The sequence below is a fragment of the Schistocerca serialis genome, chromosome 12, assembly GCF_023864345.2.
Source record: "Schistocerca serialis cubense isolate TAMUIC-IGC-003099 chromosome 12, iqSchSeri2.2, whole genome shotgun sequence".
Taxonomy (NCBI): Eukaryota; Metazoa; Arthropoda; class Insecta; order Orthoptera; family Acrididae; genus Schistocerca; species Schistocerca serialis.
In genome coordinates this window covers 101,327,228-101,355,190 of record NC_064649.1, presented here as the reverse complement: position 1 = coordinate 101,355,190, position 27,963 = coordinate 101,327,228, and the positions used below count along the sequence as shown (strand labels likewise).

At 38.4% G+C, this 27,963-nt stretch overlaps 1 protein-coding gene across 1 annotated transcript in view; it reads left to right on the top strand.

The window, feature by feature from the left end:
* LOC126428194 (tubulin-specific chaperone D) overlaps positions 1-13,177 on the top strand; it is a 195,790-nt gene extending 182,613 nt beyond the window's left edge. Inside the window, exon 18 of the mRNA XM_050090110.1 lies at positions 12,187-13,177. Within this exon, the coding sequence (XP_049946067.1) occupies positions 12,187-12,513 (327 nt within the window). The 3' untranslated portion in view covers positions 12,514-13,177. The remainder of the gene's footprint in view (positions 1-12,186) is intronic.
* Positions 13,178-27,963: the final 14,786 nt, after the last annotated feature.

Below are 27,963 nucleotides of genomic sequence, written 5' to 3'. Positions count from 1 at the left end.
ATAACAAGTACAAAAAACCATATTCATTATTTATGAAGCACACACATTTAACAATAAAAAAAGAGGTATTTAACTTTGGAAAATGTTTGTTAATGTTCCTTTGCCAGAATTAACCCTTAACTACTATGGATGTTGACAGGAAACAGTTATTACAGTGTGGTGTCTTAGAGCACCTCTTTATTTTTTATATACAAAACCAGTGTCTTACTGAATATTTTTTTCATGACTTCCTGACATTCATTACACTTCTTGCAAGTAGATTTTGTAAAAATTTGGATTTAAAACATTTAGACAAATAAAACACAGCAAAATTTGTGGTCTATTTTTAATTTGTGTATTACAATTATAACAGTAGATAGAGATTCCGCACGATCTCTTTCTAGAGTCTTCATGAAGGTCAATCTCATCATTACTTCTTGCTTAGGATAAGTTTAGAGTACCACATAAGAATTCACACCACAAACAACATCCACTAATGTGAAGAAAATGACCGAAGGCCATGTTCTTGTCCAGCAACTTGATGAATAAGCTGCACACCTCTGGTCGAGACAGTCCACACCACCTTTTGTCATGTTACAAAAACAGGATGATCTCAAGTTTTCCTTATTCGGGATCACTGTTTACTGCATGATGCATGGAAGTGATCAGATTGGAGCTGTGGGCTTTTTGGGCACAAAGGAAACCAGTGTCATGTCTTCTGTAAAACCATAAACAATCGTATTCACACCCGTGTTCTTATTAGTTATAAACTGCTGTGGCATATCATTTTTATTTTTTTTCCAGTGTGCCGATGTATGTGAGGCCTTTTTATCAAAAGTTCAATGACTAGTTTTACAGATGAGTATGAGTTGTCACTTGTAATATTTCTCCATGTATTTTCAGTAGGTTTTGCCAGTCTCAGAAGAGCATGTGTGGGAATACTGTGATCTACCTCAATTTGAAAGGGTGTGATCACCACTGCCTTTTCCAGAATAAATGTATGTTTGTACAAGTAATTTGTACATACATGAGTAAGCATTGAATTTTCGGTCTGTATTTTGCCAGTTTGTTTGACATATAAATTCTAAACCCACACCTTCCACGGAAATGTACAACCATTTCATCAGCACACACCATTGCACCAACAGAGTAGCAGAGTTGACTGTTCTCAGTGAAATGCAGAAAGATTTGAGAAATTACTACTGACTTGTCTACTTTCTTTGTCCCCTCCGATCATGTGGGTTGCGAAATCGTAATGCAGATAATAAAAACAGAAATCTTTCTTAAGTAACAGTGCATCTGAAAACATCTCTGCCTTTTCCATCAATTGCAAACAAGCTGTAAACCAACTCATTCCCCGATTTGAAAATGGCTGAATACACTAATAGACCAATTAGTGCCTTCAATTCAGTGTTATCAGCATCTTGTAAGTAGGACAAGTGATATTTTGCATACTGTACTCTAAGCTTAGATATTTTCAGATGTATCCATAGAATGACTTCATCTACATTATCTTGGGTAAAGAACAGCTTCCATACCTCTAGAACAGCAGGGTTTTCTCTGAGTCTTTTCGCTATCTGTTGCAGTCCTGGAAGCTTCAAGACAGTGTTGTGTTGCTGGCGGCCATTGTTTTCTCCAGCAAAAACATCTGTTCTTACCGAATATGTAAGTTTCCCCATCATAATAATCAGGTGTCATATCTTCATCACTTGTTTCCTATTCTGAATTATTGTCGTGATCACTAAATATCTCAAAATCAGGATTGTTATTGCTGTCATCAAGGCCTTCACCTGAGGATTCACTGAGCTGTTCTTGAACATCCACATATTGCATGGAAGTTCCAGTTGTCCCCACAATTGAGAAACAGTACCATTCAACAGAACGATGATGCACAAACACTGTTGTACATCTGTGAGACCTCTCAAGGCCCATAAATAAGAAACGAAGAGAAGCAACAATGCAAGAGTGCACAGGAGCATGTGAGATATCATGAGACAAAAAATCATAGCAGTCTGAAAGGCGATGCTTGGTAGTTAAGGCTTGAGCAATTAATTTGTCCTCTTACCTCCTACATTGCCACAGTCTGTTGGAGCATTCTGAGTTCAATGTAGTGCTGCAATCTTCTTCTCATGGATTGATTGGTATTCCTTATCACTTCTACACTTATCGTAGCACATGCTCTGACAATTCTATCGTGCAAATAATAAATATTCGCCGAACATGGTGTATCCATCTAACATGCCATTGACATGTAAGCACCACTCAACGGTTTCACAATACAACACTTAATAGGAAAGTTAAGAGGAACATCATCGAATCAAGCGAATGTGAATGATGTATTCCTTCAAAGAACAAGTCAATATGCTTCTCATGTATGGAGAACGCCAACGAAATTCAGTGAGAGCTAGAGACTTATACACTGAAAGATATCCTCAATGTACTCACCCTACATGTCGTATGTTTCAATGTGTGTATGATAAATTGAGAACAACTGGATCTTTAATGAATTGGAAACATATCCGGCAAAGGAAAGTTACTAACGAATGAACAGAAATTGGTACCCTTGCCACTGTGGTTCAAGATTCTTGTGTTAGATCACATCAAATCACAAGGGAATCTGGCATGAGCCAGAGTAGTGTTGTTCATGTTTTGCATCACCATGGATATCATCCTTATCATATCAGTCTCCTCCAAGAATTAACTGGTACGGATTGTGTGCATCACATTGAATTCTGCCAATGGGCTCAACTTCAGATTCAGAGGGAAGGCACATTTATTAATTTGATTTTATTTAGTGACAAGGATACATTCACGAACCATGGAAATGTTAATTTGCATAACTTGCCTTATTGGGCAACTGAAAATCCACGCTGGTTGCAGCGAGTTGCACACCAAAAACCGTGGTCAGTGAATGTATGGTGTGGGATCCTGGAGGACAGAATTGTAGGCCTCTTATTTCATCAAAGGAAATCTTAATGGTAGGAAGTACACCACATTCCTGCAAGAAACATTAGGTCTGTTATTGGAAGTAATATCTTTAGGAACAAGGAACTGAATGTGGTATCAATATGCTGGGTGTCCAGCATGTTTATTGCTGATGGCTAGAAATGAGTTGCAGAGACAATTCCCAAATTGTTGGATTGGACGCAGAGGAGATGTGTCGTGGCCGGCTCGTTCACCAGACGTACGCCTCTTGATTTTTTTCTTGTGGGGATTCGCAAATGACATTGTTTACATTGTTTATAAAAATGTTCCAACCACACCTACAGATATGTGAGAGAGAATTGTCAGAGCATGTGCTTCGATAAGTGCCGATGTGATAAGGAATACCACTCAATCCATGATGATAAGATTGCAGCACTCCATTGATACCTTCTAATGGACGTTCATGTCACCTTTGTGACCTTCGTTGACCTTCAAAGACCTTACTGTTACACATCATTGGATTTGTCTCAATAGCCACTATCAGAAAATAAGTACCACATTATAGCATCCCATTTAAAAAAACAAAGTTGATCTTCATATCTCTGAAGCGACCCCACCTAGTAACAAAAAACCAACGTCATATTATGGCCCCTGTTGTCCCATGCAACTTTTGTCCTACAAACTTTTCAATTCCTGTCATACTTCCGGAGTTATTCTTGGTAGCAATAGTTAGTGACACACCCTGTATATAAAGTGTTTATCAGGTTATGTCACCAGCACTATACAACTGTTCAGTGAAGACGCATTTCTGTACAATAAATTATTATCGCTTGAGAACCGCAAGGGATTCCAAGAGGACTTGGACAAAATGTTCAGTTGGCGTAATGAAAGGCAGTGCTGGTGGGTAAATGTAAGGTAAACCCTATAGTAAAGAGAAAGAACCTAATATTATCTGATTAAAAGATTAAAGCAGAGCATTTTGATAATGTTCCATCATGCAGTAAAAGCCTTGTAGTGCAACGGTTATCCATACAACACTGTTGCTCCCCCAGGAATGATACGACAAGCAACAAGATGCAGCAGGTGGCAATAGTCTAGTGTATGGCATGTCACTGACAGCCTCGTCAACTTCCAGATATGCCCTATATTTACTCAAGACTGGAAAGTGATATACCTCTCCTTCCGGCATTAAAAACAATTGCAATATGTTAGCTACATTTCATACACAGCATTGTATGACCTAAAATGCACCAAATGTAAGCTGGCAAGCAACTCCATTTCTTACCACATGCTTTTCAAAATATGCGCTGTAATTTTACTCAATTTCGAAGTATGACGATAACAGTGGACAGTAATGGAAAACAAACCAATTAATTGTCAAGCTTTGATATTAGATTATAAGATACAAAAAAATCAATTTTTTTTAATGAGTAGTTTCTGCAAAATTGAATGAGAAAGATTGCATAGTGGAGAATGCACATGAATCCCAAAACACTAGTTTTTAATTTTTTTACATGAAGTGTAAAAGTCTTACCACAAAACTGCAGTAAAACCCCTTCTTAACTAATCTCGGGGGGACCCATATATTTTTTCCTTAAATAGGGGTGTTCTATAAATGGGGAAAGAGTGACCCAGAACCATATTTTAAGCATGTTTAGGTGATACACGTGCTATTTAATTACAAAATTACCAATATCCTGTGCTGCAAATTTAAATGTAGGAAACATACAATTATGAAAGTTATCACAGAATACATCCTTTTTCTTTTTAAAAAGAATCGAGAAGTCATGGTTATTTTGTGCTTCTGGCATATGGCAGTGAAAGAAGTTGTCGCTCCAGCTGGTTGATGTAAATTAGAATTAATTTATCCACATTAAGAAAGAAAAAGAAATTCCTGGCAGTATCAGTTCCTTGCACAGCATCAGCAAAACTTGAGGCAATGTCCTCCTTTTTTTCTTCTTCTTCTTCTTCTCCCTCATTATCACTGCCAGCTTCTACCTGTGTTGCTTCGTAAGCAGTTTACTTGCATCAATCTCAGGTATGGAAGTCTGGACATAATCATCACAAATCTTTGGAATGTTTCATTTTCAGAATTATCAGTTTTGCTCCTCCATTCTGCTTCTGGAACAGTGTCATCTTCAGTAGCTACTGATGTGACACAGCCACCCTTTGTGAAACTGTTTAACACAGTCTGTTGCGTTACGGAATACCTGGCAGCAACAAATGTATACACAGCCTGTACAAGGCAGAGTCTCATAACTCCCTTCCTGTCAAAGAATTAAATTGATTTCTGCACAACTGCTACTCTGTATCTGGGTTTAACAGAGTGTATTATGTCCAGGTTCAGAGGTACAGTGGCTGCAGATGACTTGTGCAGTTTGGAGGAACACAACGTTTACATTCCTCAGAAATTACGTTTCCTTCGAATGTACAGGGCAAAGGTCAATAATAAGTGTACTTCCTTTCTGCTGCACCCGTCTTGGCATCTAAATGCCTCAAAAAGTTGTATAGATTTCCAACATCCCCAGGATCTGCTGTTTTACTCATAAGTACCAACTAGAGTTTTATTATTTTGGAGACACATGAGAATTAGTGCAGACACTTTTTCAGTTCCATCATATGAAATGGGACGATCGCATAAATTCAGTGTTAATGAAGGTGAATGGAAGACTTAGATTTGTTGAAACAGTTCTGGAAAAGTTCAATGAATCTGTAAATGAAATAGCTACAAGACATTAGTGTGAACAATTCTACTAGAGTACTGCTCCAGTGTTTGTAGCCCTTACCCATTAGGCGCAACAGCAGGCATCGAACATACTCGGCAATTCACTGCCAGGAATGTAACAGGTCAATATAGTCTTAAGAGAAGTGTAATAGAAATGCTCTTGGAGCTTAAATGTGAATCCTTGTGGAAGAGAGATGAGGTGGTTCCTACGAAACACTGTTGGGTAATTTTAAAGAACTTACAATCAAAGGAGACTATATGGCCACTATTCTGCCACTTATGTATGTTGCATAGGTGTTGTGAGAAAAAGATAAGAGAGATTAAGAAGTGTGTAAAGGTGAATATAGATAGTTATTTTTCTCTCACTTAATACATGGTAGAATTATTGGTATCATATAACTTCTGCCACACAGTGTACAGTGTCTTGCAGAGAAAATATACAGATATAGATATAGGTAAAATTGTGCCGTGTGATGTTGCAGTCAGTTGAAGATAGCATCCTGAAGTTCTTCATTTAAGGGTAGGGATCCAAGTATTAGCATAGGAAACCCATGTCTCATCACTGGTAAAATTTCTGTTCGATAGGCCTTCTGGTAAAATTTTATGAGAATCTGTCCATGCTCTGTCTTCCCAAGTGTACTTTAGTAACTCCAGCTGTGAATTGTAGTGGTAAGTTTTGATGGTTGAGCAGCCGATTTGTACAGCCAATGTTGTTAGAATGTTTTCATTTCAGTCTTGGAAGAAATAAATAAGTGTTTAGCATAACAACAACTTAAAGAAACTAGAAGCTAGAGTGCAGTCAAACTGAATGCTTGCAGGGACAACTACCCACAAATATATAATAAATAACTTAATATAGAGTTTTCAATATTTACTTTTATCAGACATTTGGGGTTTATGTTGTTTACATATGTATTTACCCTACAGGACTCTGGGCACAAGTAAAAAGAAAATAATAGAAAATGAAACTACCAACTGCTAAGCTTTCGACTATGCTGTAGATCAGTGTGTCAACGCAACATAGATTCTGGATTTGAGATTAATTCATTAATAATATTTCACAATAAAAGGTGCAAATATTAACAGAAATGCCAATATGTGGCAAAAGTAAAATGTGAAGGAAAGCCTGTCCGCAAAACGTGCTAATTTAAATTTTAGTGGCATAAAGACCTATCATTTAATAACTGTTTATTTGTTCCCACATATAAGTTACATTCAGAAAAAAATGAGCTGGCAGCTGTAACACAAAAACCATGGAAAGTGTCCTAATGTTATTGCCTGCAGCAGAAGGTGTAGTCCCTGTAAGAGTGCTGAATTCACAAACTGGGACTTGCGTGACACGGTCACACACCCACATGACATCAGAACAAGCATGCACACTTGTCAGTGGCCCACTACACTCATGCTGAAAACAGGGAAACGGAAGCTTAAAGAGAAGAGGGGAAGGGTGTATGTTTTCTAAAAGCAGAATGAGTGCGGGGAACAGAAATTCATCGAAGTATGGCACAAGTGTACAGATGTTGTCGAGTGATGTATGGTCTGGAATGGTGTCATCGTCCAGTAGGTGAATGCACTTATTATTCAAGACCGATGAATTATGGTAACAGCCATTGTTACAGAGGCTGGATTGGACGTCCGAAATGTTCCTGCCGTCATTAAGGCTAGACTGAAATTTCACAAAGTGTGCACACAACAGATGCCTCAGTCTTCAACCAGCACAGGAAAGATTTTGAATGGGACTCTGTCTTAAATGTCTACAGCTCTGTGACAAGGAAAGGAATAAGCCCCTTTCATAATTGGTTGCTGAAGACAAGACATTGTGTCGTCAGTTCAGACTCGAGTCAGAACAACGAAGTCTCCAGTGGAAGCATCCAGGGTCACTGTCCAAACAAGTACAGAAAAGGGTATGCTGACCTTCAACTTTTATCACAGGAGCCCTTTCTTTCGACTTCCTGCAGCATGTAACAACAGTGAGTGAGCAATGATACTTACAAACCTTGACCACTCTTTGAAAGTGAACAATCAAAACTACTAGGGCATCTCAGCCATGGGGCCATTCTACTCCTCGACTGTGCAAGGCCCCATAGAGCAAACACCGTCGAGTAGCATGTGTAGAGATTCAAACGGGAGATCCTCTGTTACTGTCCTTATAGTCTGGACATGTCTTTGTGCGATTATGCCATTTCTAGTGAGCTAAAGAAGGCACTGAGAGTCAAATAATTCACTTCAGATGAGAACGTCAAGCAATACATTTGTAACTGGTTCACAATGCAGCCTCAGGAGTTTTGTGATATGACCATTTGCTGCCTTGTGTCACAACAGTGGGGCAAGTACCTCAGTAGTGGTTGGCAATGCTTTTGGAATAAAGATCTCCAAACCCCCATATTTTTTTAAAAGAAAAATAGAGGCCACTATTATCCTCTTTCTGGCTGCTTCCATCACAACACAGAGAAGGCCTTCTCCTTCCACATCGTAATAAAAAAAGACATCCAGACAAACATTCATCGATTAAGTTTTGTTGTTCTCTGAAGGTAGTTTTGGATCCAGAATGTGTTGGTACCCTTTGTCTCCTTCCCTCCGCCTCCCCTCGCCGCCCCTCCGCAGCACAGAACACCACAAAAAGTTTACTCCATCATAAAATCATCATGAACAGTCATCCTCCCATGCTTACACAAACAACAGAATTGATATATAATATTTACATTCCATTGAGCTTGCAGTGTTGAAGATATCTCTTAGGGACTGTTTTGCGGTTTGCTCATGTTGTTTATCACCCATTCTTGTAATTTTTATAATTTGATGTTTTATTGTCTAATTTGACAGATTAACAATAGTGACAGTTGGCCAAAGATGTTATATGGTTACAGTCTGCGTGGTGTATTGATTTTGTCATTTTGGGCTGATCTTCGTAATTAGTGTGTCTGTGGGTAATTGTTTCTGTGTACCCATTGTCTTCAGTTAGGAAATTAAAATTAATGTGAATGAAATGTTAATGTTTTAAATACATTCGTTCATTTAAAATATCACCAGGACATTGTAATGTGTGTACACAGACTTTTATTTCTTCAAGTATGTTCAATGTTAAATCTTTGAGTAATAGTTGTAAAATTGTCATTGCTAGCTCTATTCATTCTTCTTTAAGGTTATAGCTCTTTAAGTGGTTGAAAATGTAGATGGATTATTTTTGCTAAATTTTGCATGCTCTCGATATCTTATACTAAAGTTGCTGTCCTAAGTAAAATTTATTGCTACTAAAGTTGCTGTCCTAAGTAAAATTTATTGCAATTGACATTCGATTTTGTGTAGTTCTGTGTATGTTGGTTATTTTGTTTTTCCTGACTGAAGTCTATGTTGGATATTATTGTTGGTTCTGTATGCGAATTGGATACTTGCGTTCTTCATTAGTGTGTTTAATTTGTTTGATATTGTACGTAAATATATTATAGATATGAATGTTGGTTTAGTCTTTTTTGTGGTTCTCTTGACAATTTTATGTCCTTGTGAATTTTTGGTTCTGCGATTGTAGTTTTCCTTTTGTGTATCTACACTACTGTGTTGTGCTTTATATTGTAATACACATTTCTTCATACTCCATTGTGTCCCCTGTAGCCACGCAGTGTTCTGCAATCGAGAGTGTTAAGACAGACCTCATCGGTTTGGGATTGTTTCTGAAGGAGACTATTAAAACACAAGTGCCCAGTGGACTGATCAACAGAGACAGTGGCAACACCCTGAGCAAAGCCGGGGACCCAGCTCTTGGCCAATTAAAATCACAGAATTGACCGAGAGCCAGTTCTGTGCCCAACAGAGGCTATGGGAGCACTGAGGGACTGGGGTCCACGCTCAACCTTCGACAATGACAACCTCCTGACACTTCACGCGATGTGTCTTTCAACTGGATTATGGGGAACAGGTGGGGAGTGATCACAGTATAAAGGAAATGGAATGTAGTGAAGACGCTCATTCTAGAGGTGTCGAGGACAACTGCACTCGGCTGGACACTCGAGAACAGTACAAACAGTAGATGTAGTTTGTATTGCTGAGATTTATTGCTTATGAGTTTACTGGGAACCACTTCAGAATATTTGCAAGCAACAGATTGGTTTTAGTTTAGAGTGCCATATATTTTGTTATAAATCTCAATACTCTGACTGTTGACGTACATTATGAAGTTACTTGCTTTGTTGGTGGACAAAAATAGGTAAATTAATTTATATGAGAATTAAGGGACCTGGAACAGATCCTTGTGGGACTCCATAACGTGCCATTCAACAGTCAGACTCTACTCTTGTTATCCATTCCTCTTTTACATCTAAATCTGATGCCTGCCCTGTAAGTAAGATCTTAGTCAGTTACCAATTAGTCCACTGATTCCATAGTGGCTTGCTTTCTGCAGAAATGCACTGGTGTGCAGAACTTAAGAACAAAAGTAAATTTCTCATGATGTGTCACTGTCAGTGAAACTTGGACCATGCATAGGAAGAATAGGAAGAACTGCTGCAATATAGTACAGAAGGTAAACTGAAAGAAATATGCAGTGAGATGAATATAAATGACACTTTTATTCAAAGACAGTAATTACATTGCAGTAACTGCAATGTACGATGGTATCCTGGACGTTGCCAAAGGCAGCATGTGGTTCTTAAAAGGATGTGTAATCACCACAGACATCTGTGCAGCTCTGTGATGTTTTCCTGAGCTCTGCAATGTTGCTTCTGTGCTGGCCACAGAGTTGGTAAGGAGCTGTTTGCAATCAGGTGTTCCATTCTTCCACCTGCACAGCTGATAACTGCTGGCTGGACATTGGTGCATTTGGATGTGCTGCAGTACATCTCCCAACACATCATACACGTGCGTGAATGGATTTAAATTGGGGGGAATGGGCAGGCCAAACCATTCACTGAATATCCTCTCGTTCCAAGAGCTGTTCCCCCCCAGTGCTGTTCAATGCAGCCAAGTGTTATCACCAACAAAAATGGATTCAAGGCTGAATGCACTCCTGAATAGATGCACACACATAGAGGAGTAGTCAGTCTCACAACAGTGTTGACCGGTGAGCGTAGCATGTTCAAGGACTTGCAGTCAGTATGCCCATGCATCATTATGGCTTCCCACATTGTAACACACAGACCATCAAAATGATAAAGTTCAACACGATTCTGGACGTACTCTCATATAGCGAGAGGTGGGAACATGTAATGCATCCAGGAACACTGTCTAACATTATTGTTTTGGTGGTCTGGGTGTTATGGTGTGAGGAATCCTCATGTCATATCAGTGTACTGACCTCCAAATCTTTGGACAGCACACTCACCAGGCAACATTATTTTGGCACTGTACTCCTGCATGTGCCTTGTTTCAGGGGTGCATTCAGCCCAAATTTAATTTTTATGGGTGACAATGGGCAACCACATTGAACAGCACAGATGGAATGGAGGAGCTCTTGGAACTACAGGATATAAAGTGAATGGATTGGCTTGCCTGTTTCCCCAACTTAAATCCCACTGGGCATGTTTCAGATGAGTTGGGGAGATGTCTTGCTGCATGGTCCCATACCATGTACCAACAAACATCCAGCAGTTGTCAACCGCACTCATCACATTGACTTCATTGCATTTATTGTCTTTGAATAAAAGTGTCATTTCTGTTTGTCTCATCGTGGATTTCTTTCAATTACCTTCTGTACTGTCCTGTAGCAGTTCTTTCTATGTATGGTCCAAGTTTAATTGAGCTATGTTACTGGGATATGACACATCACGCAAAAGTTATTTTCATCCTTATGGTTTGCATACCAGTGTATCCTGTGATGGACACAGTCAGACTCTTTTGAAAGTTCGCAGAATATACAAGCATGCAATGTCGTCTTGTCTAGCTGTTCCAAACCGTCATTTATGAATGAAACATGGTCACTGTTTTAGAAATACCTTTTAGAAATATAAATTTATTTTTACTAATGATGTTGAAGCTGTCAACAGACTTTACAATCATGGTATATAGCAAGTTTTTAATGACTTTAGATAATGCTTCTTTCCAAGTTAGCATTCATCCCCCCAACTAGTAATATGTTAGGTATGTGGTTACAAAGGGGTGTGGCTATTGGATTAGTGTCCCTTTTTTTGCACAGAAGCATGGGCTGGTTCGAGAACATCTTCTCACACAAGCACTTTATCATTTGGTGTGCCCCCCCCCCCCCCCCCCCCCACACACACACACACGTGTGTCAGTTATTGCTACAAATTGTGATGCTCACTGTTTACAAATCTTGCACTTCGCTGCCCCTCTCAGCTCGGTACCCCAAGCAACCGCTACTAATTGTGATACATCTTATTTAGAAATCTTCCAGTTGTGGTGCCTCCGTAGACACTCCAAGCAGTGACTTGTGTTCTTTGGGCCTTAAACTGGCTCTGAACGTAAGCTAAACCTACAAGTCGCCTTGCAGTACTTTAGTGAACACTCGTACTCCCCTTTCACAGATGAACTTATAGGTCGCATATCACTGACAACATTGCTAATTGAGCAGGAAGTGTAACAAAATTATTTTGCTCTTTTTGTTCCAGGTGCCAGGCACTGTGCGTAAACGTGCCCTAGGTCGGCTGGCTCGGTACATATGCCAGCCGTTTGTGTGGGCACGGAAATTGACAGCATCTCAACTGTACGAGGCCCTGCTGATGTATGGTGACGAGATGTCCGAAGCTCCAGATGTTGACGGAGCGATGCAGCTGCTTAGTGAAACTTCGTGGAATGAAGCTGTTGAGGAGATAAGACCTATTAGGAACAAAATCTGTAATATGTTGGGAATACCTGCACTTGTACCACTGAGTGAGGTAAAGCCTGGAACAGCATCATCAGCTAATTTAGAAGGAAGTTCCAGTAAAAAATCTTAGTTTAAATAAGGATAACATGGAAGCACAGGCAGAGCTACCCACATGGGAAGTGTCACACCTGTTTGAATAAAAAAATACTTGAAAGAATTTCACTCTTGGGCTTTGGTTTCAAACTAACTATCTTTTGAATGCACAAACGTAATCCAGTGACAAACTTAAGGAGCTTAATTTAGCATTGCGTACTGCTGGCAGGATATTCAAATGACAAAGTTTCATTATGTTGCCAATTACATTAATGCACAGAGTAGTTAATGCTTTGAGATCACAGAAACATTTGTTCTTCAGCCATGTTTTTATATGAAATACATAATCATTGCATTTTGTTGAACTGTTTTTAATTAGGTCAAAGTTCCTAAGCTCAACAGATCCACAGTATCAGTTATGAGTGTGACCAACTTTGGTATCGTACTACAGTACGATATGCCACATTTATTGAAAATTTTACTGTGTGGAAGCTAAGTGAAGCAAAGGCCACATTGGATGTGTATGTGAATAGTATTGCATATATTTGTTTGTAAAAATTGTATTAACTTTTTCCACTGTTAAGTTTATACTAATTATTTAATTTTTTACTGTGTCAGTCATACCTTGTTCTTTTTCATACTTGATGGTGTACGCCTTGTTCAATTTGTATAAAGAATAAACCATTATTTCCAAATAGTAAGTAGCTTGGTTGTGAATATGTATGGTGCTTAACCTCTAGAGTCCTGAAGATTGGTCCGAAGTCTGATTTGATTGAAATTGATATTCACAAGCGTTAAGGACACAGATAAATAAAAAATACAGAGAAAAATGTTATTTTCATTTTTATATATGTTTTTCAGATGGTATCATGTGATACCTGCAGTCTATGTTAATGCAAAGTAATACATATGAATGTTACAACAAAATTATTCTTAACATATAAAATAATCCTGATTTTATGTGAGAAATGTAACAGAAGTTCAAACCCACTTCTTATGAAAAAGAGCAAAACAATTTCTTTCAGATGTAAAGCAAAGGAACATTTGACATATGCTACATCGTACAAATGTTAGTCTTCTACGACCCTCTAACCTGCATTTTGATTTTTTTTTTTTTTTTTCTGTGTGTTGTTCATCATCTGAGGCATATGCTTAGCATTTGATATCCTGTATGGCAAAGGTGGTAAAGCTTTGGGTGCTCTTGCCATTTTGCTGGTGGACCTTCATCATCAGTACCCTCATCATCATCATCATCATTGCTTGAGTCTTATCTTTGCTCATTTTCTGATGCACCATAGAAAATAAGATTTTGTGCAACATCAAGCTTGAAAACTTGATATTGTATGATGTCTTTTCTCATAATTTTTTTACTTTGTGTTGCTTGCCTATATTCTAGCCAAGCTGCTGCAACAGCAAAATCTATGAAGTGGTGGGTCACACACACTGTCCATTTGTTAGTTGTTCTCCTCATTGGGAATTTTCCCACTACCCTATCCAGGAGATCCACACCAAAATTTGGTAACTGCATGCTTAGTAGGAATTTGGACATAAACTTTATCTTTCTTTGACCAACATTGAATTTGGACAGTGGGATGGACACCAAAAGCAGAAGATGCAATGTAAATAGGTTTATTGTCAAACCATTTCATTGCAGCTATTTTTTCATCACTCCTTACAACCTGATCAAAAGAACCTCTGCCCTCTGTTTTCAAATCTAAATCTCTCTTGAAATTTACAGCTTGTGGAAGACGATTAGCCATGATAGTCCCATTTGCTAAGATTGGCCCATGAGTTAGGAGTCTATCTAGTAAGGGGACAGATGTGAAGCTTTAGAACAACACATCCTCCAGTATCAAGGTTGTCAGGTACTGGAGTTTTTCCAGATGTGATATCTTTAACCTTTCCTTGGTATAGCAAAGAGTCAAGTGGCATACCGTTGGATGTAGCTAGCACAAAAGTTCTTCAAGCCAACTGGGTGAGGTTTACCCTTAAAACACTGTCTTGTTCTTACTTGACCTGTAAACAGTATCATCTGGTCATCTATGCGTGTATGAGTTGGTCGGGGATGATTTCGAAATGCATTTCTCAGTCTGTCAAGGAGTGGTCATATCTTCCAATAACTGTCACTTCGTTTGGTTTCCTCTAATACAGCATTGTCATTAACCAGTTTCAGATTGTTTCTTATCAGGTAAAATCTGTCCCTGCTAACTGTATCTGCAATCAGTGGATAACTTGTTCAGCTTTCCCAACACATTCTCAATCCAGATAACCCCAGTAATGCAATTAGCATGCCAGCCCCCCAAAACTTCCTTAATTCTGCTCCATTACAGTCCATTGACTTTCCTGTTGTGTAACATGACGTAAATTTATATAATAAATCGTATCATCAAACAATGTTTGGTCAATATATTGTGTGAAATATTCAAAAGGTGATTTCACAGTTGGAATTTCGGGTGTTGCAAATTCTGGTACTTCAGGATTACACCTAGAAATTAAAGTAAAATAACATAAATCTTTGCAAACTATACATTAAATATGCTATACAAATTTGTATCTACCAACTACTTACTCTGTTGTGCGTCTCCATTTTGCACCTCTGTGTTGGATCTCACTAAAAGGTACTCCATTGTCATCTGATTTGGGTGATGACTCATCAGCTGCTGGAGTTTGTGATCTGACAGCTATATCAAGCTCATCTTCTTCTTCAGACAGCTCAAATTCAGAAATGTTTGGAGCTTCCACTGCCAAAAGTTCCCCCATGTCATCATCAGTTAGCCTTGCAGCAGGGAAAAATGGGATTACTGGGTTCATTATTTTCATTAATGTAATACAATAATTACCCAATATATTTTCATGTAAGGGACACACGTTATTTAATACAGGATAATGACAGCAAACAGACTAACATTTAGCAAAAAATGAAGAAACAAACACACACGCCACTATAACCAAGTAAACAATGACAGGAGATTTATAGTAATAGAGTTCCGAGGTATCAGGGATGGTACCTGCAATTAAGTAGAACATTTTGTTCATGAGGAGTAGTTTCTCAATAGAGATATTTATGTACAGGATAAATGAACCATTTGCGAATATAAATATGCTTCCTAATGTGTGAAATTGCAAACGATAAGAATATTTACCTTTTTCAATTCCTGACATGATCCATGCCGACCTTAACACTGACTTTCCAGCTGCTGATGGCATGAAGAAGTTTAAACAAATGATGAACAGAATGCGCTACATGTATACTCTATGATACCGGCAGGCGCTCGTAAAGTGGTCGAGTAACGCACAAAAAATTTTAGACTAGAGGTATTGCATATGATACCTACATACGCTAGAGGTAAATGATGCTGTACTTTTATCATGAGATTTAGCATAAAATTTGCTTCTTGTGTAGATTACCCACATTTTTTGCCAGTGGTGGTACATTCTGGAGGAATTTGATGAACAGGATGGAATACAAATACTGGCAGGAGGAAAAGTAGCCAGTCATTATATAGTTGAGGAAGCACATACACAAAACATCACGTTGCTGTGTGTGTGTGTGTGTGTGTGTGTGTGTGTGTGTGTGTGTGTGTGTGTGTGTGTGTTTTGTCATTAGTCTGTTGATTCTGAAGAAGGACACTGTTTATAAGCTTATCAATAATTTCAGTCCTGTTTATGTGTATGTCAACCACTAAGCGCAACAATTATACAGTGAGTGTTTACCTCTACTCTTTCCATTATCAGAATGTTATTCATCAAAAGCGTATAAGAGAGTACTGATCATTGTTTTCAGTCTGAATAGATATATTTGTTGTGGTATGCAGAAAGGAAGTTCCACTGGCTAGTTGAAAGCATCAAAAATGTTGTTGAACAAAAAATTTTGTTTTAGTTACCATGGGGACTACAGCCAAAACACCTTCTCTGAGTGACAAACCGCAACATTTTATATCATTCCTCAAATTAAAATAGCCTTTTATTTTGAATGCTCCAGTACAGCACACTCTTGGCTATGTACCCATTTTCAAAAGTGTGGTGTAACTCATCAAATGGACATAATTGGGTTATAGTCAAAACTTTTGTCTAATTGTACACTGTTAAAATTTAGCAAGTTGGCTGGACTTTAAAACTATGAGGGGAGATACAAATGCAAAAAGGAATTGATTTTTGTAAACTTTATTGAATAAACCAAAACAAAAATACACCCACCTCTTTTTTTTTCTACACAATCTGCTTATCTTGTTACACATTTTTCCCACTGAATTGGTGACTATTTCACGCCATCCTTGAAGAAAGAAGGGGTACATGGTGTGCAGCCACTTGCACATTAACACTGGACTCGCATTCGGGAGGACGACGGTTCAATCCCGCGTCCGGCCATCCTGATTTAGGTTTTCCGTGATTTCCCTAAATCACTCCAGGCAAATGCCGGGATGGTTCCTCTGAAAGGGCACGGCCGACTTCCTTCCCCATCCTTCCCTAATCCGATGAGACCGATGACCACGCTGTCTGGTCTCCTTCCCCAAAACCAACCAACCAACTTGCACATTAACTCCTCTACCACTGGGCTGTCGTCAAACCAGAGTCCTCCCAACTTCTTCTTCCAGCAGTCCAAACCTGTGGTAGTGGCAGGATGATACCTGTAAATCTAAACTGTAAGGAGGATGTTTCAGAGTTTCCCAATGAATGTCCTCCATTTTCCCCCTGTTAAAGCAGCAGTGTGTGGCCTTGCATTGTTATGCAGAAGAATCACATTTCGGATCAGTTGCAGAAATGTTTGTTACAGTATATACTATTGGCTGAACAGATGATTTCTTCCCCAAACTGAACACATATTCTCCTCTAAATTTGTGCAGGTTCGGTGCCTTCTTTCGTGAGAAACTTGATGGTTATGCATAGTGAAACAGACATGTGTACTCTTACTCACTCATGGCGCTGTGACTCGAACGGTTGTGTCACGCTAACTGTAGAATCACAATGCTATTCCGGACACCCACCAACATCCTGCCGAGGTCGCATCCATTATCGTCTACTACCACAGCTGCCACATGTAAATTCCGGTTCATATTTGATTCACCCTCTTAACACGGTACCAACTGTTCCCTGATTAACAGTGATGTGGCTTACCACTTACAAGTGTAAGGATGTCTGACAAACACATAATATTTTAACACTTTATGCCTAAAAGAATGTTTTGATTGTAACCCAAATATGTCCATTTGACATGTTGTACAACGCACTCTAGGAAATGACTGCACATCCAAAACTGTGTAGTTGTGGAGAATCCAAAATGCAGTGGGTAGGGCCAGATGGGGAGGAATCTTTTTACCAAATGATGGTACTCACTAGTTCATGTTACACAAATAAAAGAAATCAGATGAATCTAGATGGGTCCATAAAAAGAATGAGGAAATGCTTCCTAGCCAAAGTAAGTAATACGTTGTTATATTGTAGCTGCTGTCTGAGGCTGAGTCTTGTTGTGGGCAGATACACCACCCCACCAATGAACATGGTACACCTTTTGTTTCAGAATGAAGATATTGACAACATAAGTCTTGGTCCTTATGGTTTCATCACTCTCCAAAAAGCGAATCGGCAATAATCCTTGTGTGCTCTAGAAACCTGTGCGCAGGAGCTTCCTAGTGGCCACAAACATTCTGAATTTAGTCTTCTGTGGCGAGGGCATATGCCACCTTTCTGTGGAACAACATTTTGTTTCTAGAGTGTATCTTTTTCCCTGTCATGCTATAGTTCAGATAACTACCACCTTCCTCACAGAACTATGTCAGTACCAATAATGAGATCCCCATTCCTCCGCTTTGTGTGACACTCTGTTAGCAAATGTCATGCAGAAACAGCTAGCAAATTTGTGGAGAAGGCACAGGCAAGGTTCTGTGGTGGATTTCTGCTTCTAACGTACTTTCTCTTCCATAGAATGTACCAATTTGCCAGTAAGTAGAGGTGGTCACCCATTTTGTTCCTCATTGTGCAGATTCTTTTGCTCTGTGTTGACTATCATCAATCTGTGAGGCATTGACGCATTTCTGATCTGTCCTCCATAGAACTGCATGGTGAAGGTTAGTAGCTAGACGATTGTGTGCATTGAGAAGACATATGATTGTGCTCACTTGATATACAGTAGGCTTATAACTGTTGTCGGATATTTCAATAACCCACTTTCATGTAACTACTTTGCTGTCATCTTTAATAGTGATGCCTCTTTCCCACTGTTGGGTTCAATTAGTTGTAGCATGTTGAGACAGTCGTGCACCTGCAGCATAAAACACAAAAGGAACTTACATCTGGATACTGCTTGAAATATTTGTTTACTAGATTGGAAGGTAGTTGCAGGTCAAGAAAACACACACAGTTAAATGAAATATTTGGAGCAGCAATAACGATGTCCAGAAGTATATCAAAGAGGAAACGGGGGAAAATGTAAGGTCAAGACGGAACTTAATAATTTCCCTCTTGACTATCCTGCTGTCTCTCTTGTGTTTTGAGGTTCTTGTTAAATGTTGATTCTTTAGAATTGTATCTTCTTCTGAAGAAATACACAAAACAAAACATTCAAAATTCTTCATTCTCCTGTACATGACTTAACCAGCTTCCCCTCTCAGTAATGTAAGTAAACTTTTTCTCCTTTATTTGGCTGAAGTTTCATCTTGTATAATTGCTTCCTGTATTATTGAGCTGAATTTGTTTTAGATATAATTAAAACCAGCAACTAAAACAGCAAAAGACGAGGGTGTTGCAATAAAGATAAAATGTATTGTTAGCCAAATTGACAGAGACTGGCTTATCCATTGAGCAAATTAGTGACATTTTATCCACAGTCATGTTTGTATTGTAAAGAAGTTTGAAGAAAAGATTGTCATCATTTATACAATTCTATAACCTGAATTCGAAGTTAGAATGAAAACTCTCATGTCATTGCTTGCTTCCTTGGTGACTTCACATTTAAACTCTCCTGTGCTGTGTACAGGCGTTTTGAAATACATGTGGTTGTGGAATGTACAGAGAAGGGAGCAAATAAGTAGCCTCAATTTTCATTTAGTGTAGGCCTGCTCCCTGTGGGAGAAGACAAAAATACATGAAAATTTAATTTTTGGGAAAGGGAATACATGAAAAATTATGTAGGGTTAAAATTAAGTTATGAGCAAGACACAGTGTATTGAAATTGAGTTTTTCAGGGACTGGTGAACCTGTGTTTAATTGAGGAAGCCATGTAACAAAACATGATTTCGTGCAGTGAGTCGTCATATCTTTGATCATAACACAGTCCCCTGTTAAGGTGTTGATTCTAAGGAAAATCACACATTGTACACTTAACAATCATTACTGTTTAGTGAAACATAACACTGTGTTCTTACACTGATGACAGCCATGTGCTTGGGAAAATCTTAACGATTAAGCTACATAATGCATACATTGCTGGCTTGTGTTGAAAAGCTATCCTATTGACAATAGAAATATCATTCTGCACTGTTAGTTGGGAGACACCTGGGTAGAGGTTCAGCTGCTTAATTATCTTCATGCAGGATGACAGCTTACTTTTCGTGCAGTGCAATAGGTGTGTCTTAAATGTGTATGTTGGGTTTTAATGTTGTTGCTGATAATGAGGGAGAAGTGTGGGTGTGAAACTCAGTGCTGGTACAGTCCCTATTTGTCTGGAATGGCTTAACGTCCTCATCTGACATGCAAATCACCATGACAGAGCCACATGGTCTCACTCCATGAGAGACTTTGAAGGGGTTCGGAATTTCGTAGGCGCAGAGATAGGTGCTGGTGAACTGTACGCCATTCCATCTTCTTCCCTTGTGGACCAAATACCGGTGGTCAAATTTCCTTTCACCACCAGGATTCAAAACAATTACCTCCAACATGAGTATTACCCCACTATAGTTGGAGTCACGAACAATGGAGGTAGAGTTTAGATTTGTTCTGCGCACCTCTGTCATGCATTCCCCGGCAGCCAATGAGCATTCGGAAGTGTTCTGAGCACTCTGTTATGAATGCCGTAGCTGATGCGAACATTAAACATTATTATAGTGACTTGTTTAGTAAATTTTTGTTTCATTTGTTGCGAGCAGTCATTGCTGATGGTGGTAATTGATACATTCTGCATAAGGAAGTGAGAGACTTAATTTGCGGGATATACACTATCTTCAAGCGATAGGCACATACTGCAACTGTCGCTCGGAATCATCAACAATGCAATCCTCGTCCATGCCCTGTCGTGCGTCAACCGCCATCGTTCATGGCTCGCACTATTCAAGGTATTTCTAAAAGAACTTTACAACTTTAAAAATTCATATAAATTGTTAAATAAATAAGTGTTAATTAAATAAAGTGTTAATTTGTAGGGAAACACACAAAAAGTTTTTTACCTTAAACTAAAAATGTTGTATGTATTGGTTATCCTGCACATATCCCACAGAAGTCAGTTTCTTCCCAAACTCACTGTAACATTGCAGGTGTAACTTGCTCAGTGGCAGCATAAATTCTTGCTCTAAGTTCAGGTAGAGAAGCTGGCACAGCATGTACAAACACGATATCCTTGACGAATCCCCATGTAAGCAAAATTGAGCGGCGTCAGGTCTGGGGAACATGGGGGCCATGTGACTGGCACATCACAGTCAGTCCATTGACCTGGAAAGCAGTCACTGAGAAAATCCCAGACATCAGCCTGTGGTGTACCAATCTGCATGAAGTGAACATTTCGTTCTTGGTCATCCTCATTGATCTGTGGTATCAAAAATTGTTCTAACCTATCCAGGTACACTATCCTGTTGATGGTTCTCTTATGGACAACATGATGATATCCCATGTCTTACTGAGCACCCTGTTTCTACAAAACATTTATGCCACACATAAATTGTAGGCTTACTAGGAGGATCTTTAGTGTACCTGGTACGGAAATTACGCTGAACTGTTGTTGCCGACTTCAGTTCTTCAAACCAAAACACACAGCTAGCATGCTCGGGTCCTGAAGGCAGCCATCTTTAATGCAACTACCACTAGCACTCCTTACGGTGTGCTTCAGTACTAGCAAACTACGCGAGACAAAACTTGATGTATTTCCCTAAAAATTGACATTACACTCACCTCTGTGGGTAAAATCAATTGATTTATATGAATTTTGAACGTTGTAAAGTCATTTTTGAAACACCCTTTAGCGTGTGTCACTTACCTCAGCTATAGAAGCAAGTGCTAATATCTTCAGAATACACAGAATTATAAAAAATGTTGTTTGTAAATCTAAATTTACCTTCTGTCATGGAACTGCTGTTACAGTTGCTTTATTTAGTGCTTCCTAAGGAGAAAAGAAAAAATTATCTTTTTGTATGATTGAGGACTATCACCAGCATGAATGTTTTAAATGAAAATACTTTTTATACTTAATGATAGTATTGATTGTAATGAATGTGGTCGTTTTATCAGTATTCAAAAGTAATTCTTATTTGCTCAAACAACTCGCCAGACATTGTTTAATATTGCAAGTGGTAAGAATCATTATTTTCTTAGATTTACTATTGGATACCATGTAAACAGGGGATAGAGTGTTAATGTGTTCCAAATCTTTAAGACTGTTGAACATTTTCATTTTAATAATTTTGTGTCAAAAAACATTAACTAAGGATAAAACTGTGGTAATAAACATTGGTATAGATGTGCACTAAAAGAAATTCATTTGTAGAGGTACTACTTTGTTTCAAGGTAGGTAGTAATTAATTAATTTTATTGATATTGAAAATTAAGTGACTGCAAATTTCTTGGAAAGTATTAAAAATTACCAAAATTGCTCATTTCATTCAGATGTGTATTTGTTGTCATGAAAGCTTTAATATTGATGTGTTGTGAAAATGATAATATGTTGCTCTTTGTGTAAGGTATTTATGTCTAATAAATTTATATTATTGTTAATCAGTGTTTTTCCTGAAAAATCGCATCAGGTTGATGTTGACATTCATAGAATGTTATGGAGATGTCTGTGGTAATGGACTACAAGGACTCAGTACAGACTAAATTGACTAACTCAGCTCTCTCTACACACAGTGCTGACTTAGCAGACATCACCACTGCTGTATGTATAAACACACAAAAATTGCCGTATCACAGCCTGTTATTGAAATGTTCACAAAATTAGACATAGAATTAAAAACTATGAGTTTACAAAACTGTGAGAGTACAATACTATATTTTGCAAATAGAAAAAAAATATTTGCCATTACCAAAAATTTGGAAAAAGGTTTTTGTACAAATTTTAGCAGTTATGGTTTTTTAAACAATTAATTTCAAACAACATTAAATTTCATACTGATTGCAAAATTATTTAGACTGATTTCATGTTCACAAAATCTTGAGTTTGCTTAGTTTCTAATTACCTTATAAAATATAACATAAAACAGAATCAACATTGTTATTTTCGAAACATTAATTTTACATGAGGTTAGATGTGATGTAATTTCAAAGTAATCATGATTTTAAATATAATATAATTTTTTATACACATAAAACATCAAATAACAAATGATAAAGGGGTAAACTGTATTTGTAAAATGGTTTCCATACAAGTGATCTAGTGTTAAGTGCTTCACCATTGAAGAGTGTACTGAATGGTAAACTAAAGGATTCTCAACCTAGTACATTACATTAATTTTTCACATCACTTGGTAAGTGGTCAAAGATTTTTATGTCTGAATAACTCACTCGAGTAAAAATAATGCAACTGGAGAGATTAAAAAGTCTACACAGCAAGCAGCAGCTCACACATATCAACATTACAGAAATATGTAAGCTCTTGGGGCCAGTGACTTGTCCTCCTGGCATAAGGGTTGAAGGGGAGGGAAGAGGGATGAAGAAATAGAACTGCTGAGGTTTAGGAAATGGCGAGTTTGGAAAAGATGCACAGAACCCCATGTCAGGGAAGGCTTACCCAATGGGATAAGAAGGAAAGACTAATTGTTGGAGACTGCACTGGATGTGATGTGAAAACCTGAAGGCTAAGAGGTGGAAGATAGCATAATAAGCAAGACAGGGGTTACTGACAGAATGTCATGCAAGAGCAGAAAGCTAAGTACGTTGTATGTGGTAGAGGTAGGGCAGGAAAAATTGACCAGAAAAATAAAAAAAATATAGAAAACTAAAAGGGAGTGAAGAAAGGAATAGTTAATGAGAAGAAATGCCGAGACTGAATAAATTAAGGCCAGGTGGGTGGCGAGAACCAAGGCCATGTTGTAGTGCCAATTCCCATCTGTGGAATTGTGAGAAGCTAGTGTCTGGGGGAAGAATGCAAATGACACATGTGTGAAACAGCCACTGAGTTCATGATTGTCATGTTGTAGAGCATGCTTTGATACAGAATATTGTGTGTTGCCATAGTACACCCTCTGTCTATGTCCATTCATCCTGACTGATAACTTGTCGGTAATCATATCAATTTAAAAGGCAAAACACTGTTTACATAGCAGCTAGTACATGATATGTATCGTTTTACAGGTGGGTCTCCCTTTGATAGTTTATGTTTTGCCAGTTAAATGGCTGATATAGATAGTGGTAGGAGTGTGCAAAGGCCAAGTCTTACAGTGGAGTCTGTCACAGGAGGAGGAACTATAGGGTTGGGAAATGGGAGCAGAAGTAGCATAGGATCTGACAAGGATATTGTGGAGGTGACAGAAAGTTATTCTAGGTGTGGTGGGCAGATTTTCAGACAGAGGGGATATCATTTCATTACACGGTAATTGAACTGGTCCATTATCTGTTGTCAAAGATCTCAGACTGTGAAACTCTGCCACCTCACTAGGAGATGATAGTCACAACTCTGTGAAATAAAAGAGCATGCACAGCACAGCTAAGAGGTCTCTGTGTCCTATCTGCATGTGCTGCTCTGTGTGATGCCGGACAAGTAGTGTCTGTTGTTGTTGTTGTTGTTGTGAGTTGAGAGAAGATCCTGTAGGAGGTGTTCAGTGGTGCTTCTGCAGTTGGATGTGTGGCATTGCTCCTTAGCTAATATCATGCACCTTCCAGTGGAGTAACTGCGGTAGCCATAGTGGATGGTTGCCGGGTAAGGCGTATTAATAAAGGTGCTCCATATCATCAACCAGAAACACCAGACAGAGTTGTGAGCCACTCCCTATATTGGTTGTCTGCTTCTTTGGATATGTTTGCTGATGGAGAACAAAGCTGCACTTCAGGACATGGTGAGAATCATGTCTGTCTGCAGGTAGTTTTTCACTGGCATTATGACAAGAAGCTCTGTGCTCTGAACGCTCAGCAGGTGTCTGGGCTTTGAAGTCTGTGAATCAGATGGAGCCTAAGGCTTTGTTGACTTAAGAATTGTTGTTTTAAAAATAGAGGTTAAACTGTTGAGATTTCATTGTGGTTTTGTTGACATATTAATTTTTTTTTACTATGTTGGCCCACATATTTTAGTGCTGTTAAACTTCTTGTAGTTGATCCTGAATTTAAATGGTTATGATGCTTGAAATATGTTACAAAAGATTACAGTTAGCTTGTAAAGCCTTGTAGCTATCTGTCAGCTCATTATACTGAGCCAAAATTGAGTTTACATAATTTGCAAGCGTTAAAAATCTACCTCGAAGTAAAGTGCATTTTCTGTTAAAAATGTTGTTTGGTCCTCATGGCTGTAACCTTTTTAGTGAGTATTAAGTTTTATTACTGGTTCTTAAGCTCCCCTAATTTAAATTGATTCTTACCCCATGACTGGTTACATAAGTGTCAAGCAGGTTTCCTTTTAATTATGTTGAATGAATATTTGGTGGTGTACGAGGTGTAACAATGAAGTAATGAGACTGATTTTCTTTGCAAGATGTGGCAACCATGCAGCCTTTCATAGGCACAGTATCTTTGACCTTGGTGGACACACTTATGTTTGTTCTGTGTGGAGCAGGCAGGAAATGGAGCACTATTCTTGGGAGAAAAGGGAAGACACGTGCTATGCTTACAGGGTGGTAGGTGGAAATGCTCACGCTGCTCAACATTTGTATGTTTGGTGGTTTGTATGTTTGGTCAAGCATCAAATCCACACACATTTACTGTCATCCACAGATCCCTATGGGCTTCTAGTCCAAGCAGAACATTGATGCAACTGCTCATTCGTGAGTTGTGCTGTAATAAGTTAACATGTGTTTGTGTCCCTCGTCACGGAAATGGAACCTCATAATATTGCGCAACGGTGTGCCATTTCTTTTTGCATTAAATTGGGTGTTATCACTGGTGATGAATGTTGGTTTTTTCAGTGTCATCCAGAGACAAAATGCCAAAGTTCACAATGGTGCTCAAAGGGATCACCCAGACCAAAAAATGCTCGCATGTCAAAGTCAAAAGTGAAATGCATGCTTGTGTGCTTCTTTGATTCCAAGGGAAACGTTCATAAAGAGTGTGTGCCTCCTGGACAAACAGTTAACCAATATTACTACAAAGAGATTTTAGAAAGACTTTGTAAAAGAGTTTTTCGTGTCCATGCCAACATTGCTGATAATTGGATTCTGTATCACAATAATGTGCCATCCCATACTGCTCTGTCAGTACAGCAATTTTTAACCTCAAAACAAATTTCAGTACTACCACTGCCATCTTATTCACCAGATATCAGTCCATGCGACTTTTTTCAAGAGTCAAAATGGCAGTCAAGGGACACCATTTTCAAACAACACAAGATGTCCAAAAAGCTGTGACGAGGGTCTTGCAGGATATTACAGAAGATGAGTTCCAGAAAATGTTACCATCAATGGCAGAAGAGCTGGAAAAAGTGTGTGCAATAAGAAAGGAACTACTTTGAAGGAGACAACACTAAACTTCACTAAAACGGTAAGCAACTTTTTTCGCATCAGTCTCATTACTCTATTGTCACACCTTGTACATTTTGTAATATTTTTAATGCACGTTTGTTTTAGATTTTGTCTTTACCCAACATGTGTTATTGTATTCCTTGTAGGCAATATTCAGCAAGGCCATAGGAGCTCCTCATTTTGAGGCTGTGTCGTTCGTTGCGTGCCAGTGTCACTGTCATTTGAAAACTATTCAGAAAGTTATTTATTAGTAATTTATTGTTGAATATATATTTATAATTTATGTGTTTTTCCCTTCCAGGACAGGAATGAACGTACTTAAGTTTTTATGTAGTAGTATGACCAAGACAGGTCACTTTCTTTCTTGCCCTGGCTCACAATAATCACTACTTACAAAGTATTTTTATATTATACATCCTTTTCTTATACAAAGTATAATGATAGGGTACATACAGATTTTTTAAGTGTGGGTATTGTTACTTATTGGCTGTGTTTCCAATTGTGGAATATACTAGTCAGGCATGTCCTGGCCCAGTACTCTAATCAAAAGCAATAATTACATGGAAAGTGTTAGTACACCAGACTTTCTAGACCCATGCATGATGTGGCTTTAGGGCTCTAACATTGCAGGATGAGATGCAAAATAGCAAATCACAAAGTATGCATATGACACGAATGGTCAAGGCATAAAAGAAATTTCTTAATTATTTCATATGCTCAAACAACATATGCAAAAACAACCTATGGTTCAGTTTGCCTTTTGACACCATGACAGGAGGATACAAAAAATAATTGAAACAACATTACAAGAAGAAGAAGACAAGTTATTGTAATTACAGTGTATTTGTAAAAACACAATATAATGTTCTACCAACTAAGCAATCATTTCCTCTGGCTTGCTACTTAAACTAAGGAACATTACTGTGTATAATTTTTCACACAATCATTTCAACATACACACATACACTGCTATTGGCAGAAGGTACAATTCTAGTTAGGGAGTTCTGTTTTATTAGTCTCAAAAGCACACCCAGTCTAAATCATTTTATTCGTATACGGGAGACACACCAAAATTGTGGTAAAACTTCACCATAAACAGAGAACAACTTATGTTAATGACAGCATCCTAATAATTATACACAATAAAAGAGCTACACTAAGTTATTCCTTGCTCAAATTATCATTTTGGCCTCTATGAATTCTTCTGCCGGATAATAGCATTTCCCTCACAAAATCTCCTGGAGCTATTTTTTTAATAAGAATATCTGGTGTCAAATTAAATATGTATTTGCTGCTTCATTTATTATGGTGGGTTTATCTAAAATGAATGTAAAAAATGAGAGGGCTGGTAGAGTCGACCATAACAAACATATTTCATATAGCAACCCATGTCAACATGCCGTCCGAGCCGTCGTGGTAGCACATCTGTAGGGCAGCATTTTCAATGTATTTGTGGCATCAAGGTAAAGGAGAAGACAGGATGAACTTTTATAACCTTTATTTGAAAACATTTGCAAAAAGTGCCCAAAATTACACCCTCCTACTTGAATGCATGCCGCGCAACAACGCTGCAGTGACTGTCGCATTCTTTCAAACACTTCTGGTGAAGTGTAAATTGTATTGGGGGGCTGCCATAGTGCACACTATCAGCTCTTCATCAGTCTCAATGGTTGTTTCATAGACAA